This window comes from Hypanus sabinus, chromosome 1, assembly GCF_030144855.1.
Source record: "Hypanus sabinus isolate sHypSab1 chromosome 1, sHypSab1.hap1, whole genome shotgun sequence".
Taxonomy (NCBI): domain Eukaryota; kingdom Metazoa; phylum Chordata; class Chondrichthyes; order Myliobatiformes; family Dasyatidae; genus Hypanus; species Hypanus sabinus.
In genome coordinates this window covers 36,014,684-36,032,907 of record NC_082706.1, presented here as the reverse complement: position 1 = coordinate 36,032,907, position 18,224 = coordinate 36,014,684, and the positions used below count along the sequence as shown (strand labels likewise).

General features: G+C 42.4%; 2 protein-coding genes across 13 annotated transcripts in view; one reads left to right on the top strand and one right to left on the bottom strand.

Moving 5' to 3' along the window:
• The window catches only part of LOC132392827 (uncharacterized), a 39,140-nt gene that overhangs the window by 3,494 nt on the left and 17,422 nt on the right, over positions 1-18,224 (top strand). The window contains exon 3 of the mRNA XM_059967275.1: positions 14,176-14,349. The gene's annotated coding sequence lies outside the window, so the exon portion shown is untranslated. The remainder of the gene's footprint in view (positions 1-14,175; positions 14,350-18,224) is intronic.
• LOC132392796 (cytosolic purine 5'-nucleotidase-like) overlaps positions 2,023-18,224 on the bottom strand; it is a 226,290-nt gene continuing 210,088 nt past the window's right edge. For 7 of the 12 annotated variants that reach the window (XM_059967170.1, XM_059967179.1, XM_059967242.1 and 4 more), the window contains 2 exons: positions 8,189-8,365; positions 2,023-4,382 (listed from right to left, as the gene is read on the bottom strand). In XM_059967170.1, coding sequence (XP_059823153.1) covers positions 4,206-4,382; positions 8,189-8,365 — 354 coding nt within the window. In that variant the 3' untranslated portion in view covers positions 2,023-4,205. The remainder of the gene's footprint in view (positions 4,383-8,188; positions 8,366-18,224) is intronic. The other 5 variants (XM_059967213.1, XM_059967189.1, XM_059967231.1 and 2 more) reach the window with 5 other exon arrangements.

Sequence of the window (18,224 nt, the reverse complement as noted above, 5' to 3'; positions counted from 1 at the left end):
TAGAGCCCAGTGGCCGAGGGTAAGAATGACCTCATATAGCGCTTTGGAGCAGTGCAGTTATCTTAGTCTATTACTATTACTAAAAGTGCTCCCCTGTTCAGCCAAGGTGGCACGCAGAGGGTGAAAAACATTGTCCAGAATTGCCAGGATTTTCTGGAGGGTCCTTTATTCTACCACAGCCTCCAGTGTGTCCAGTCTGACTCCAACAACAGAGCCAGCATTTCTAATCAGTTTATTGAGCCTGTTGGCATCACCCGTGTTGATGCCATTGCCCCAGCATACCACCGCATAGAAGATTGTACTGGTAACAACAGAGTAGTAGAACTTGTGAATGAGAAGCCTGTATACTCCAAATGGCCTCAATCTCCTCAGGAAGTAGAGGTGACTCTGGCCTTTCTTGTACACAGCCTCTGTGTTGGTGCTCCACACAAGTCTGTCATCCAGGTGCATCCTCGGGTACCTGCAGCATAGAAACAAATCCCACTTTCATGGTCTCCTTTCTGTCCATCTACACTAATCCCATTTCCCACAGTAGGACTATATCCTTCTATTCTTTATCTGTTTATGTCTGTCTGTATCTTGTATCTGATTCCACCACTTCCCTCTGGCAGCATGTTGAAGATATCACACATCCTCTTTAGAAATAAATAAACCTCAGATCACTTTCAAAAACCCTTCTTCATACCTAAACCCAAACCTTCTTGTTTTTATACACCTGCATGGGCAAAAGATTCCAATCATCAAAATTAACGCACAGGATTTCTATTGCATTCCCTGTTATCAGAGTAGAAAATGTCTTGCAAATAATTCATGCAAATGCCAGTACAAATCATCTGGGGATAATCTGGTATTTTAAAAATAGGTAAAGATAGCTACTTCATTTAGCTACATATTATTGCAAGGACTACTGTACCCAGGACTGAACGGATTAACATGTAGTATGAGGAGTATTTAATTGTTCTAGATCTGTACTTGCTGGAGTTTAAAAGAATAGTGGGAGGGCCTCACTGAAACTGATCGAATATTGAAGGGTCTAGATAAAGTGAACGTGGAAAGGATGCTTCCTATAGTGGGGGAGCCTAGGACCAGATCACAGCTTTAGAAATAGGAGGATGTCCCGTTGGAACAGAGATGAGGCCAAGTCATTGGGTATATTTAACGTGGAGGTAGATGGGTTGTTGATTACTAAAGGTGTCAAAGGTTATGGGGAGAACACAGGAGAATGGAGTTGAAAGGGATAATAAATTAAAAGGGGATGGCAGAAACTCAATGGGCCAAATGGCCTAATTCTGCTCACATATCTTATGGTACCTGCAACATTAACTCAAACTTTCTCTATCAATGTGGAAAATACCTGAACAAAACTGTATCGAATTCAGTATCTCCCCTTGTTGTGGAACTCTCCCGAACAACATTATTCGAAAGACACCAACTGGCTTTAAACAGAGAGCCACATGTGGAGGGTTCACCATTTTATCCAAGCAGGGTACTGGGTTCTTAATTATCCTTTCCAGAAGAGAATTCTGTGGTATTTATTTCCTCAATGCAGCTTATTTAGCCATTTCATGGATCCAGCAATTCACACGAGCTGATTCTGAGACATGCTGATTTTGGACTTTTGGTTATCCCAGCCATAACTAAATTCCTATAAAGAAGTCCATCTGTTAATGTGTGAGATGGCAATATCAGGAATTTTCTGCCATTTTATGTGGTTGAATTGCATTTGTGTTCACCCCATATCACATAAATAGGTTTCTTAGGGGTGCTGAGAAGGAAGTAATATTCTCTAAATGCCTATCACAATTGCCCGAGGAGGTTGTGGAACAGTTATCAGCCATAAACTACTTGAATGATGGAAATGGAAGTTAAAAGGCTAAATGTTCTCCACTTTTGTTATTAGCTCAGTCTGCAAAATAGCATGAAATTAACATCTGCCTGCTTTAGCATTGATTTTAATGACCTTGAATGAAGAGAATAAAATAATTTAATCCAAAATAACTCAAAATAATTCAAATGTGAGATTTTAAAAATATTTTTAATTGAAAAATGATCTTATAATTATATTCAGCACAATTAAATATCAACAGTTCTAGTAACATACAAACAATCAGAAGCACATCAGTCTTCCATAAAATGGAAAATGGTTGAATTTGTTTGCTACCAAGCATCCTAATCATTGCCTTATATCTCATAAACAGAAACCAGGGAAAATAGTACTTGCTGTGACATCATTATTCAACCCACCCTGCTTCTGCCAGGAAAAAGTTTCCTTCAAATTTGTCTCCTCGACAAATGCCACATGTAATGTAGATGTTACTGGTTTGGTGATTGTGTATTGTGTTCTAGAGTTCAGTGATATTACAACTATAACAGCTTGCACTTAAAAGTGGTAAAACGCCCCAAAGTCTTTCACATTGAACAAATCTGACACCATGTCGTGTGAGGAGATACCAGAGCAGGTGATCGAAAACTCTGTTGAAGAAGTAGGTTTTTAAGAGCTTCATAGTAGAAAGAGAAGTGGAGTGGAAAGATATTTAAGGGAGAATTGGCTAAGACGGGAGCTGACTGCAGAGCCAAAATCATCATCTTGGTGGGCTGCAGAATAGAGAGAAGGTGAGACCATGAAAGGATCTGAAGATAAGTTGAGAATTGTAAAGCTGGGGTAACTCAATGTGGGGGAGTAAATATGGGAATAATTGGGTTACACAGGCAGCAAGGGTTGACCTCAGAGAAATGTGCCTTTTTCGATTTACTGTTTTGAAGGCAGGTATTGAGTGTTTAAAGAGACTGCTTTACAGGTTCCAAAATTAATCCTTGGTGGGATTTCTGAGAGGGAATCAGTTCTTGGGAGCCCCCACTGCACGGTGTCACCGAGTATTTTTCTGACATTACAAGCTGAATCCATGTCGAGCTACCAAAAATCAAACGACTATTTAATGATCCGAAACATCATTAAATAGTGGAAATACTCAGCAGGTCAGGAGAGTGAAACAGAAAATTCAACATTAACTCTGTTTCTCACTCCACAGACACTGCATAAGCTGACTGTTCCCAATGTTCTCTGATTTAATTTTATTTGTGTTCAACTATATCAGATAATCATTATGTTGGAAACATAAGGACAGAACAGTGGCACAGCTAAGTAAGGCCACTGGCTCAAAGTACCAGCACCCCAGGCTCAATCCTCACCTCCGGTGCTGTCTATGTGGTGTTTGCACGTTCTCTTTGTGACAGGTTTTCCACTGATTGTTCCAGCCTCCCCCAACCCCCACATCTCCAATATGTGCGGGTTAATAAGTTAATCGGTAACAGTAAATTGTTCCTAGTGTGTAGTGAGTGATCGAACCTAGCGGGAATTATTGAGGTATGAACAGGTTGAACAGGTCTCCATACTCCACTTCTTTGTAATATTTCTTCCTAAACCCACATTTGCCCAACTAAGGCATTTCTTCCTTCAAAAAGGTGCAAGACGATGCAATATTCACTTTGGAAGCAAGAGTATGCCCAGAAAATTCCTTCACAACAATCTTATGGAAGATTGTGAATACAGACCAAGTTGCTTAATAATTATCAGCCTACCCTGGTTATAATTTTACAGTAAACATTTTTCGTACAATGCTGATGGCCAACGTGCCAGCTTCTGGAACAGCACTTTGGTCAACTTGAGTCACCGGTTGTAATGTGAAAACTTTCAGGATAAAAAAAGATCACTGGGTCACAGAGTTTACAGCCATAAAATGAATGTAGAGGATCAGTGTTCCTGTTGGATCATGGACATCATCCAAGCTCACTGCAGATTTGTTACTTTTGGAGTCACCTCTGAAAATCGGGGAATGTTTCTCAAAACCAATGGACCAATTAATTAACAGCATCAGGAACCTGATTGTTTTTACTTCTCTTCTTCCTCTATGCTCACATCAAATCCGTAACTGTTACAAGAACCCTAAATATTGGGCAAAGAGAAATTTAGTCTTAACAGCATGCAATGTAATCTCAAAGAAACAGTGAAAAAGAGCACATTATCTAACAGGAGTATGTAATTCTGCAAGGATCTCACTGAGTGGAAAGTGAAGGTGGGACTGACCTCCCCAGTTGTGGGAAAGGAGCAAAGCAAGAAGTGATACTGAGCCTCTCTTCCCTGGATGAGATCCAAGGACCTCCATGGAAAATGGTGAGAGAGACAGGAATCAATTGTGGAGGATAAGCTACAAAGCCACCTCTCTTGAGGAGGAAATACCAACACTCACCTTCTCTTTAAGAGGGAATCGACTGACCTGGTGGTTCTCACTAGCTGTCTGGAAGTGGTTCTTATGCTTCTCTAAGAAACCATCCATATCACTGATATCCAGAGGGATTTGCTCAACTGTTGATTCATGGGGCATCTGCAGAAAGGAAACAACCTCTCAGTAATCAACAATCTGCACAGGCGTACTCTGAGCTGGGCAGCCGACGCCAAGCCTCAGGTTCGAGAGCAAATAAACAAATTCTGGAGCAACTCATTGGGTCAATGTTGGGGTGGTGGGGTGGGGGAAGAAGGAATCGTTGAGGTTTGAGGTTGAGAATCTGCAGTAGCATTGAGGGCTGAGAGGGAAGAGGAAGAAGGGAGAGGTGAAACAAGGACCAAGGGGTGACCAAGAAGTAGATGGACCAAGGAGGGGCGAAAGGTGATAGTAGGTGAAAGAGGGGAGGGTGAGGGTGAACACAGAGGATGGTAGGTGATAAGCAGAGTCACAAAGTCTATAGTAGACAGAGCACAGGTGCTCTCCCAATGGTCACCTAGTCTGTACCTGGTTTCCCAATGTGGAGAATGCAACACTGGCAGCAGTGAATGCAGTAGATGAGGTTGGATGAAGTGCAAATTAATCTATCCTTCACCTAGGGGGGCTGTTTAGGTACCTTGATAATGATGTCAGAGCAGGTGTTGCAACTCCTGTGGTTGCAGGGTACCAAGAGGCAGGAAGGGTTGGGTGGGGTGGGATAATTGGAGCAGGAAGATACAGAAGGAGCGGTCTCTGTGGAAGATGGAAAGGGGAAGGGGAGGGGAAGGTGTGAATGGTGGTAGGATCTTGTTGCAGCAGGCAGAAACATGCTGGGTGTGGAGGCCCATGGAGTGAAAGATGAGGATTAGGGGAGCTCTCTTTCTGGGGAATAGGGGAAGGGCACATCGAGGTAAGTGCAGAAGCGCAGAAAATGCAAGAGGGGGATCCATCAATCACAGCAGGAAAGCCACAAAAAAGGAAGATACTTAACATGTCTTAGAATGGATGGCCTTCAACCTGATAGCAGATGCAGTGGAGACAGATAAACAGGGAGAAAGGAATTCTTTCAACCTCTATCTACCCAGGCAGAATATGAGGTGTTGTACTGCGTACTTACTGCAGCCAGTACTCTGTGGCCCTTTCTACAATGTTAAGACTAAGCACCGATTAAGTGACAGGTTTGCAGAGCACCCATGGTCTGTAGGCATTGGCCTTTCTGAACTCCCGGCTGCATACCATTTCAATCACGCACAGCCATGTCTTTCTTTGGCTTCCTCCACTGTCAGGGTGAGGTCCAATGCAAACAAGAGTTATAACATCTCATGGTCTACAACTCTATGGTATGAATATTGAATTTTCTAATTTCAGCTCACCCCAGTGCTCCTCCCCATCCATCTCCAGTTTCCGATTTTTGTTCTTTAACCCATATCACTCCCCTACACCAATTTTGTTCCTCCCATTGACCCATCTACCAACTACCCACTACATTCCATCTGTGTATCTCCTCCCTGACTAGATCCATTTGCCCTTCACCTCTCCCCAATGGTTTGCATCATCACTTTTCTTACTTATCAGATTCCAGCACTTTGTGTTTCTGTTTATCAACCTCCAACCTTTGTCTTCACCTTTGTCCTCTGTTCTCCTCACCTGGCTCCATCTACTCTTTTCCTTTCTGTCTTCTTTGACTGATCACTCACTTGCCTCTGTCTCTCAACTCCACTGCTCTCCTTCCCCCATCCTGTTCCATTTTCCTGTCATTTCTCGGTTACCTATCACTCTGTGGTCTCTGTCTTATTCCCCCTCTCTCCTTCTCGTACTGCGATCTCAGTCCGTCAAGGGCATCTCCAATAAGCGATGCCTCAAGAAGGTGATGTCCATAATTAAGGACCCTCATTTCCAAGAAAGCCCTCTTCTCATTGCTACTGTCAGGAGGAGATAGATACACATGCTTAATGTTTTAGGGACAGCCTCTTCCCCTCCAACATCACATTTCTGAATGGACCATGAACCTATGAGTAATACCTCACTTTTTGCTCTCTTTTTTTACACAATTTATTTATATTTTTAATATTTCTTATTGCAACCTCTAGTAACTTTTTATATATTGCACTGTCCCGATAAAACGTGCCATAAAACATGTTTCATAACAGACCTGTACATTATTATTAACAAGTAATAAAGTGCATTTGCCACTCCTCCAAGGCCAACTGGCTTCCTGTTGTACAATCCCAAGAAACCCTTCACATCCAATAGTCCATCTGTCTCTCTTTAAAATACCCAGGAGCATGCTCAGTTGGGTGCTGAGGGACGGTGCAGCCTAGGTAACAGAGATTCTAACAGACAGCTTCAACAAGTCACTGGAGCAGTCCGCGGTCACTGTAGGCTTCAAGGCAGTCGCCATCATCCTGGTGCCCAGGAAGATGACAGTAACCTGCTTTAATGACTACTGTCCAACCGCAATGATCTCAACGACAATAAAGTGCTTCGAGCAGCTGGTGCGGATCACATTAAATCCCAAATGGGAGAGCACATAACGGATAATCTCACCTGGTCCTTCAATGCTACCTCTTTAGTCAAGAACGCACAGCAGCATCTCCACTTTCTGAGGAGAATGAGGCTAGCGAAGCTCCCCCCGACCACCTATTGTAACTAACTTTTACAGGAGCACCACCGAGAGTGTCCTGACCAGCTGCATCACCGTCTGGGACAGGAATTGCAAGGCATTTGATTGCAAGACCGTACAAAGGATTGCAAGGACTGCTGAGAGGATCATTGGAGTCTCTCTTCCATCTATCGGAGATATTTATCAGGAGGACTGCATGTGCAAGGCCCTTAGCGTTGTTAACAATCCCCCTCTATCCGTCCAGCAATATCACTCACAAACTACCATCTGGCAGAAGGTACTGTAGCATCGGGACAAGGAATGTTAGGGTGAGAAGCAGCTTCTTCCTCCTGGCTGTGAGACTACTGAACTCCCTGCCACAAACCAGGTCTCCTCATGTATGAAGCTCCAGGAGTGTTAAACTGTTTAACTTGTGTTGTAAATGCACCTTATTATTTGCTCATTTATTTCTGGTAATATTACTTTATGTATTGTGTGTGAGCTACAGTACGTGCACTGGGTTGTGCACCTTGGTCCAGAGGTATGCTGTTTTGTTCGTCAGTATATATGTACATGGTTGAATGATGATAAACTTGAAATAGGTTAGAAGATTTATGACAAAGAGGAATTGTAGTGTAATGGTTACTTTACTGGAATAGAAGGTGGATTCTGGACAACTAATCCAAAAGGCAAAGTACAAATTCCACAACAGCTGAAGAATTATATGTTATAAATAAAAATTTGGAATTTAAATATTATTTTAGACTCAAACTATTTCAAGTTCAAGTTTAATCAATGAATCAATCGGACTGTCATAAAATAGTATTGGTATGTCAAGAACACCCATCTCGGACACTGCTATATTTCAGGGAACATCTACTGTCTTCCCCTCAGACCTGGATGTGATTCCAAAATCAGCGAAGTGGTTAACTCTCCACCATCCCTTCAGTGCAGGAGGAGACAGGGAGAGACATTAATGCTGGCGTGGTTAGTATATATAATCATTACTTGGGAACTTGAGGCTGAAAGGACAACCCACATTCTCTGCATTAATAAAATCATCCACAGTGCAGACCTTCCCTTCCACTATGTGTTCTACCCCTACTCCCATCCCAAAACCCCAAGTCATAGTCACTGTAGCTCCCAAAGCCCACTTGGGTCTATGCAACATTTCATACAGAGAATCAATCCATCTGCCGTAGATTCCAGTTAAGAGTTATGAATGTTTGTGATCCTGTAGGGCACTGGACCAATGAATTGTCCTTTTAATCTCAAGTTCCCAGGTAATGATTATTTAATAGAGTCTGTGAGAGAATGCTTGACATACCAGTACAGGAGGTGCTCGGAACAGGTAACTGAAAGGGTAATATAAGAGATTTATACACGAGGCAGCATACAGGTCAGCATAGCGCAACAACTGGCTGGCAAAAAGGGTCTGTCTGGAACCACACCGCAACAAGCTTCCCATCTTTCCGTAGCACATGTCCATCTCATGGGTCACCACCTGGAAATATGTGGAAAAGTAGATCGGATTACTGGTAAAGAAAGAAGAATGCAATTCCCTCCAGCACGACACCGCCAAGTTCTCACACCCTCACTCAACAGCTGTGTTGATGACAAACCTTTTCACCTTGTTCTCACAGAAGTCAGGTGTACTATTATTATATGCAGTTTTTCCTGAAAACAACCCATTTACCCTTCCTTACCCTTCATTCTACCGGCTGACCCACCCCCTAATTTAGTCATTTGATATCTGATCTACACTTCTCCAGTATCATCATTTCCATTGTTCTGCTGTGTTGGAAAGTCTTGCTCTGGCCTTACTTTCCTTATTCCTTTCTCTACTGTATGTGCCTACATAGGGAGTACTCACAAATAATCTCCCTCTAATCATAAAGAAAGTAGACTCCATGGTATCAATCATCCGAGTTACCCTCCTCCATGCCACAACACTTTGCCTAGATCTGTACAAACTGCTCCATTTATGACCTGACCACAATGCTGAATAAATTTTGCAAATGGAGCATCTACACAATGTCGCCCCCCCCCCCAACTGGGAGTGGTGGGAGTCCCTAAGGGATCAACAAAGATAAAGGGGGCAGTGGGGGTGGGAACTCAATAGCAGGGGAGGCAGCTGAGGGATTACAGGCTTAATTTAAGAAATAAATTACTTATTACAAGCATTTGATCCTTAATTGATTACAATGATCATGTTATCACCTTATCGCTTGCAAATCCCCATTCTCTCAGACTTTGCTTAAAGTGCTTTACAGTTGTTCAAGAGCAAAGTGCAATGTGGCACTTCTGTATCTGGCATATCATGAGAAATCTGGGCTGCAGAAGTGTTATTTCTGGGCCTGGCCCATGGCATTATTGCCATTCACTATTGTAGTGCAATGTTAGCTAGTGTGATTGCCATACTCTAATTGTGCTCCAGTGATGCAATTCCTGTGAATCAGGTGACAGCATTCAATGGGGTAAAATTCATAATCTGCCCTTTCAAATGGTCTTGACCACTCTTCTCTAGCCTACAGCCCAACCAAGATGTCGCTGCCCCACTTCAGGCAGAGAATCAGATTTTGCCTGAGCTATGATGATGTCATAACTTTCCCCTTTATTGATCACAGAGCTTGAGGTTGGACTTAAACAATTAATCATAATGACAATAGCAGAAGCAGACCAAATGAAAACGAAGTGTAGACAGTAGAGTGTGGAGTATCTGAGATATGGATTTATACCAGCACCAAGCAACCAACAGCACCCAACGTGTCAGTTGTTTGAAAGAAGCTTTGTCAAATGAGGCAATGAAACCGTCCCGGCTCCTCGAACATGTGAAGAAAATACTCTCTAATAAAGCAAACTATTTTCAGTCACTTTGTGAAAACTTTCAGAAACAAAACACTTCAAAAGATGTTTGCCAGCACTTCACAACAAAACAGTGATGGTTTATGTGCTTCATACAACATTTCATTCCTAATAGCTAAATCTAGAAGATCCAGACAATTGGAGAAGAACTCATTCTGCCATCAGTAAGGGAGGTTCTGAGTACAGTTTTGCACAAGTCGCCTGACCAAATAATTGAAGCAATTCCACTCAGCAGCAATGCTGTTCAAAGATGAATAGATGAAACATCTGAGGATGTGGAGGACAGATTGTACAATATACTTAGGCCAACAGATTTTGCTCTGCAGTTGGATGAGTCAACTTCGCCAGGCAACAGACCTTGGTTTCTTGGTTGTGTTTGCTTATAAAAGGTGAAAGCATTGTTCAAACAGATATGAAGGGAGAGTCAATATTTAGGGTTGTTAAGCAAATTTTCAAAGAGAAGGACATACAGCTCACTAACATTTTTGCATATGCAACAGATGGGGCACCACCAATGACAGGACACTAATGTGGGGTTATTACTTCCTTTAAAATAGCCGTACCTAACATATTTACCATTCACTGTGGAATTTACAGACAATATCTTTTCACAAAAAACTATCTGATCAGTTGAACAAATCACTAAATACTGTTATCATAGCAGCAAATAAAGTAAAATCAAGTCCCATGCTCTCCTCAATTCTCGACTATTTCGACAGCTTTCTGTTGAGAAGGATGAACGGTTTGAATGCTTGCTGTTTTACCCAGAAGTCAGATGGCTTCATAAGAAAACTGGATGAGATGCTTTTATGCGCTTTATGAAACTGTGATAAATGTCTTTGAAGGCTCGAGTGCTTCATTCAGTAATCAACTCAGGAATATTTGGCATGATATTGCTTATTTGTCAGAATTATTCATTGTTTAATGAAATCTATCTTCAATTGCAAGACAATTATATGATTCCTATCAAATTCAAATCAATTGACTCCACGTTTCTGTCCAAGTTAACCCTATTTAAATGCAACATTGGCCATCATGACCTTTTGCAATTTGCAAGCCTCTCCGAGTTGGAAGAGAAAGAAGGAATACCAGATGATGATCTTCAAGTACGCTGTGCCCACCCGGGAGAACTTCATAAAGACATGTCAGAGAGGTTTCAAGATCCTCTCTTGTTCCAAATTCTAGATTTGGTGATTCCTGAACACTGAGGAATAAGCATGTAGGAGGGGGATTGAACATCTGTCCAAGTGGTGCCACAGCAACAACCTCTTACTCAATGTCAGTAAGACCAAGAAGCTGATTATTGACTTCAGGAGGAGAAAAAGAGGTGGAGAGAGGCAGCAATTTAAATTCGTTGGTGTTATCATTTCAGAGGATCTGTCCTGGGCCCAGCACTTTAAGACAGACAGACAGACATACTTTATTGATCCCGAGGGAAATTGGGTTTCATTACAGTCACACCAACCAAGAGTAGTGTAGAAATATAGCAATATAAAACCATAAATAATTAAATAATAATAAGTAAATTATGCCAAGTAAAATAAGTCCAGGACCAGCCTATTGGCTCGGGGTGTCTGACACTCCGAGGGAGGAGTTGTAAAGTTTGATGGCAATTGCGAAGAAAGCACGGCAGCACCTCCACTTCCTTTATGTAGTGTTTGTGAAGATTTGGCATGGCATCTAAAACTTTGACGAACTTCTATAGGTGTGTGGTGGAGAGTATACTGACTGGCTGCCCAGTATACAAAAAGTAGTGGATACAGCCCAGTCCATCACAGGTAGAGCCCTCCCCACCGCTGATCACATCTACCCGAAGCATTGATGCTGGAAAGCAGCATCCACCAACAGGACATGCTTTTTTCTCGCTGCTGCCATCAGGAAGAAGGTACAGGAGCTTCACAACCCACACCACGAGGTTCAAGAACCATTATTACCTCTCAACCATCAGGCTCTTGAACCAAAGGGGAAAACTTCACTTGGCATTGAAATGTTCCCACTACCCATGGCCTCACTTTCAAGGACTCTATACATCTCAAGTTGTTTTCTCTCTCTCTCTCTCTCTCTCTCTCTCTCTCTCTCTCCCTCCCCCCCCTCTCTCCCCCCTCTCCCTCTCCCTCTCCCCCCCTCTCCCTCTCTCCCTCTCCCTCTCTCTTTCTTTCTTTCGTTCTTCTTGTACTTGCACAGTTTGTTTGTTGTCTTTTGTGCACTGGTTGAAAGCCCGAGTTGGAAAAAGTCAAAAAGTCAAAAGTAAGATTTATTATCAGAGAACATACACGTCTCCACATACAGTGCAAATGCAAATATAAATAAATAGCAATAAATAATTAGAGCATGAAATAACAAGATAAAGGGTCCTTAAAGTGAGATAATCTCAATAGATGAGTTTAGTTATCCTCTTTTGTTCAACAGTGTTTCAAGTAGATATGCTCAATGATTGAGAGGGCTTTACCCATGATGTACTGAGCCAAATCCACTAGGATTTTCCATTCAAAAAGCATTGGTGTCCTCATACCGGACTGTAATGCAGCCAGTCAGCACACTTTCCACCACACATCTATAGAAGTTTGTCAGGTTTTTCAATGGCATGCCAAACCTTCACAGACTCCAAAGGAAGTAGAGGTGCTGTTGTGCTTTTTTAGCAATTGTACTTATATGCTGGGTCCAGGACAGGTCTTCTGAAATAGTAACACCTAGAAGTCAATGACCCTCTCTGCTTCTGATCCTCCAATGAATACAGTCTCATGGATCTCTGGTTTCCCTCGCTTGAAATCTACAATCAGTTCCTTGGTCTTGCTGACATTGAGTGAGAGGTTATTGTTATGACACCACTCAGACAGATTTTCAATCTCCCTCCTATATATGCTGATTCATCACCACCTTTGATATGGCCCACAACAGTGGCGTTATCAGTGAACTTGAATACGGTATTGGAGCTTAGCCACACAGTCATCAGTCCTGTGGTGTGAGAACAGCCCTGTGGTGCACCCTAGCTGATGGAGATTGTGGAGGAGATGTTTTTGCCAATCCGAACCGATGGGGGTCTGCAAATGAGGAAACTCAGGATCCAAGTGCACCAGGGGGTACTGAGGTCCAGGTCTTGGAGTTTACTGATTAGTTTTAAGGGGATGATGGTATTAAATGCCGAGCGGTAATCAGCAAAGAGCATCCTGATGTATATGTTTGCTGTCCAGATGTTCCAGGGCTGTGAGATGGCATCTGCTGTGGACTCGTTGCTCTGGTAGCCAAACTGGTGTGGATCCAAGTCGCTACTCAGACAGGAGCTGATATGTTTCAACACTTCCTCACTGTGGATGTAAGTGCCACTGGGCAACAGTCATTGAGGCAAGTTACCACGATCTTCTCGGATACCGGTATGATTGAAGCCTGCTTGAGGCAGTGGGTACCACACACTGGTGAAGTGAGAGGTTGAAGATATCCGTGAACACAGCCAGTTGGTCAGCACAGATCTTCAGTACTCAGCCAGGTACTCTGCTGAGACCAGAAGCTTCTCTCGGATTCACTCTCTCGAAGTCTGCCCAGACATCATTTTTCAGATATAGAGACCAAAGTGTCATCCGGTGACGTGGGTTTGCATGATGGTTCTTCCCTGTTCTGGTGGTCAAAGTGGGCATAGAAGGTGTTGAACTGATCTGGAGGCAAGATGTTGCTAGATTTGACTTTAGAAGAGGTTGTGGCATTCAAATCCTGCCACAACTGTTTCACTGCTTTGAATTTGTCCCTAGTTGATTCCAGTCGAATCCGGAACCTCCACTTCACCTGTGAGATGGTCTTCTGGTGATCATGCCCGCACCTCTTGTCACATTTCTGATCTCCAGACCTGAATGCCTCTGATTTGGCCCTGAGCAAATTTCAAATTTCATGGTTCATCCGGGGTAGAGTCTGAACGATTTTGCGGGGACACACTCATCTACAGCTGTTTTAATAAAGTCTATAACAACCCTGGTGTAGTCATTCAGATCCTCAGATGAGTGCTTGAACACGGCCCAGTCCACTGACTCCAGGCAATCCTATAACTGTCCCTCTGCTTCCTGCAACCACCTTTTAGTTACCTTAATCTCTGGAGCCTTGCTCTTTAGGCTCTGTCTGTATGCAGGTAGTAGGAGTACAGACAAATGCTCCAACTTGCCAAAATGCAGTTTAGGAAAGGAACAATAGGCATCCCTTATCATGGCACAGCAACGGTCCAGTGTGTTGGGAACTCATTGATTCTATTATGATTATTATTCTATTATGGATTTACTGAGATGTCCACAAGAAAATGAATCTCAGGGTTGTATATGGTGCTGAGGTTCAAAAATAACATATTAAGGCTTTTGGTTGCAGAACAAAAATTCTGAACGCTCTCCTGCACTCTGGAGAAAAGGTCTAGATGGTCTTTGTAGCCTTTCCAAGATAAGTTTCAGTATAGTATCCGACATCTTTCAACAGACTGCAAATGACAGAAGATGGGGATCTGAGGCTGCTTCTGAGTGACGTTCAGCCCGATGTTGAGAAGCTGATATCACTGCACCAAGTCCACTGAGAGGTGAAAAAGCAATGAAGTAGCAAAGAGTTGGACTACTAATGTACGCTCTAAAATTGTTGATGAAAATTGTTTTTACTGTAAGTAAATAAAAAATAATTTTATTTGTAGTAATTATTTTAAGTGATTTGAATAATTTTTGCAATTATTTGTCACTGCTTTGAATTTGCAGTTCCTTTTTTTCCCATTGTGCATTGTAAATCCAAATTCTTCATAGTTTTCATGTGATGGCCAGAAAGGGAGAGAGGGGGTCACTGGGGATGTGGTCTGGGATTTACTGGATTCAATGTAGCAATGTGCAAAGTCCCCTTCAACAATACTTTCCAAATCAGCCATCTCAACCACTGAGAAAAAATGGACAGCAGTTTCATAGACATTCCTAATATCTAGATCCAGAATCTTAGCTCAGAAACATATTACAATTTCTTCACTATTACAGGGCCAAACACTTGGACCATAAGACCATCAGATATAGCAGCAGAATTAGGACATTTGGCCTATCAAGTTGGCTCTGTCAGTTCATCATGGCTGATCCATTTTCCCTCTCAGCCCCAAACTTCTGCTTTCTCCCCATATCCCTTCATGCCCTGACTAGTCAAGATACTATCAACCTCTGCCTTAAATATACCCAATGACTTGGCCTCCACAGCCACCTGTGGCAAGGAATTCCACAGATTCACCTCTCTCTGGCAAAAGAAATTCTTCCTCATCTCCATTCTAAAAGGACTTAGTCTCTGGTCTTAGACTCTCACATTGTAGGAAAGATCCACTACACATCCACTCTATCAAAGCCTTTCAATATTCAATAAGTTTCAATTATGTTACCCCTCATTCTTCTAAGTTTCAATGAGTACAGGCCCACAGCCATCAAACACTCGTCATATGACAAGCCTTTAATAGAAACATAGAAAACCTACAGCACAATATAGGTCCTTCAGCCCACAAAGCTGTGCCAAACGTGTCCTTACCTTAGAAATTACCTAGGGTTACCCATAGCCCTCTATCTTTCTGAGCTCCATATACCTGTCCAAGAGCTGCTTAAAAGACCCTATCTTATCTGCCTCCACCACTATCACTGGCAGCCCATTCCATGCACTCAACACTCTCTGCATAAAAAACTTACTCCTGATATCTCCTCTGTACCTACTTCCAAGCACCTTAAAAATGTGCTCTCTTGTGCTAGCCATTTCAGCCCTGGGAAAAAGCCTCTGACTATCCACAAAACAAATGCCTTGCATCATCTTATACACCACTATCAGGTCACCTGTCATCCTCCGTTGCTCCAAGGAGAATAGGCCGAGTTCACGCAACCTATTCTCATAAGGCATGATCCCCAATCCAGGCAACATCCTTGTAAATCTTCTCTGCACCCTTTCTACGGTTTCCATATCCTTCCTACAGTGAGGCGACCAGAACTGAGCACACTACTCCAAGTGAGGTCTGACCAGGGTCCTATATAGCTGCAACGTTACCTCTCGGCTCCTAAACACAAACCCACGATTGATGAAGGCTAATGCACCGTATGCCTTCTTATCTACAGAGTCAACCTGTGCAGCAGCCTTGAGTGTCCTATGAACTTGCACCCCAAGATCCTTCTGATCCTCCACACTGCTAAGAGTCTTGCCATTAATACTATACTCTGTCATCATATTTGACCTACCAAAATGAACCACCTCACACTTATCTGGCTTGAACTCCATCTGCCACTTCTCAGCCCAGTTTTGCTACTATCAATGTCCTACTGTAACCTCTGACAGCCTTCCACACTATCCACAACACCTCCAACCTTTGTGTCATCAGCAAATTTACTAACCCATTCATGAACATCCTTTGAACCCTCCTCCAATGTCAATGCATCCTTTCTTAGATAAGGGACCCAAAACTGCTCACAAGTGAGGCCTCACCAGTGCTTTATAAAGCCTCAGCATTACATCCTTGCCTTTATATTTTAGTTTTCTCAAAATGAATGCTAACATCGCATTTGCCTTCCTCACCACCAGTTCAATCTACAAATTAATCTTTAGGGATTCCTGCACGAGGACTCCCGTCCTTTTGCACTCAAATTTTTGAATTTTCTCTCCATTTAGGAAACAGTCTATGCTTTTAATTTTTCTACCAAAGTGTATGACCATACACTTCCCGACACTGTATTCCATCTGCCACTACTTTGTCATTCACCTGATTTGTGAAAGTCCTTCTGTAGCATCTCTACTTCCTCAGCACTTCCTGCCCCTCTACCCATCTTTGTATCATCCACAAACCCGGATATAAAGCCAGCTATATATTATAAATTATTATAAATTACTATGATTGCATATTTAGATGGAGATGTAACGTGAAGATTTTTACTCCTGATGTATGTGAAGGATGTAAGAAATAAAGTAAATTCAATTCAATTCCATCATCTAAATCATTGATATATAATGTAAACAGAAGTGGTCCCAACTCAGACCCCTGTGGAACACCACTAGTCACTGGCAGCCAGTCAGAAAAGGCTCCCTTTATTCTCACTCTGCCTCCTGTCAATCAGCTAATGTTTTATCCATGGTAGTATCTTTCCTGAATACCATGGGCTCTTATCTTGTTAAGCAGCCTTGTGTGTGGCACCTTGTCAAAGGCCTTCGGAAAATCTGAATGCACAACATCCACCAATTCTCCTTTATCTATGCTGCTTGTTATTTCTTCAAAGAATTCTAACAGATTTGTCAGGCACGGTTTTCCCTTAAGGAAACCATGCTAACTGTGACCTCTTTTATCATATGCCTCCAAGTACTCTGACACCACACCCTTAACAATCGACTCCAACATCTTCCCAACCACTGAGGTCAGTCTAACTGGCCTATACTTTCCTTTCTTCTGAACTCTCTCCCTTCTTGAAGAGTGGAGTGGTATTTGCAATTTTCCATTCCTCCAGAACCATGCCTGAAACATTTCATTCTTGAAAGATCATTACTAATTCCTCCACAATCTCTACAGCCACCTCTTTCAGAACCCTGGAGTGTAGATCATCTGGTCCAGTTGACTTATCTACCAACAGACCTTTCAGTTTCCCAAGAATCTTCTCCCTAATAAAGGAAACCACACACTTTTGCCCCCTGACACTCTGTCTCTTTTACACTTTATGCACCTGAAGAATCTTCTGGTAACTACTTTAATATTATTGGCTAGCTTACCTTTGTATTCCATCTTTTCCTTCCTTATGACTTTTTCAATTGCCTTCTGTTGGTTTTTAAAAGCTTCCCAATCCTCTTAACTTCTCACTATTTTTTTGCTCTATTATATGCCCTCTCTTTGGTTTTGACATCTCTTGTCAGTCACAGTTGTGTCATTCTGCCTTTAGAATACTTCTTCCTCTTTGGGATGTATCTATCCTGCACCTTCTGAATTGCTCCTAGAAATTCCACCTATTGTTGCTCTGCCCTCATCCCTGCCAGTGTTCTTTTCCAATCAATTCTGGCCAGCTCCTCTCTCATGCATCTGTAATTCCCTTCACTCCACTGTAATACTGACATATCTGACTTTAGCTTCTCCTTCTCAAATTGCAGGGTGAATTATATCATATTATGATCACTTGCACAGAAGAGTTTCTTTACCTTAAGCTCTCTAATCAATTCCAGTTCATTGCACAATACCTAATCCAGAATACTGTAGCTGATCCCCTAGTGGGCTCAACCACAAGTTGCTCTTAAAAAGCCATCTCGTAGGCACTCTAGAAATTCCCCCACTTGGGATCCATCACCAACCTGATTTTCCCAATCTACCTGCATATTGAAATCCCCCATGACTCGTGTAACATTGCCCTTTTGTCATGCATTTTCTATCTCCCGTTGTAATTTGTAGACCACATCTTTAATCCTATTTGGGGACTGCATATAACTTCAATCAAGGTCTTTTTACTCTTGCAGATCCTTAGCTCACCAGAAACAGTTCAACACCTGCAACACCAATGTTACTT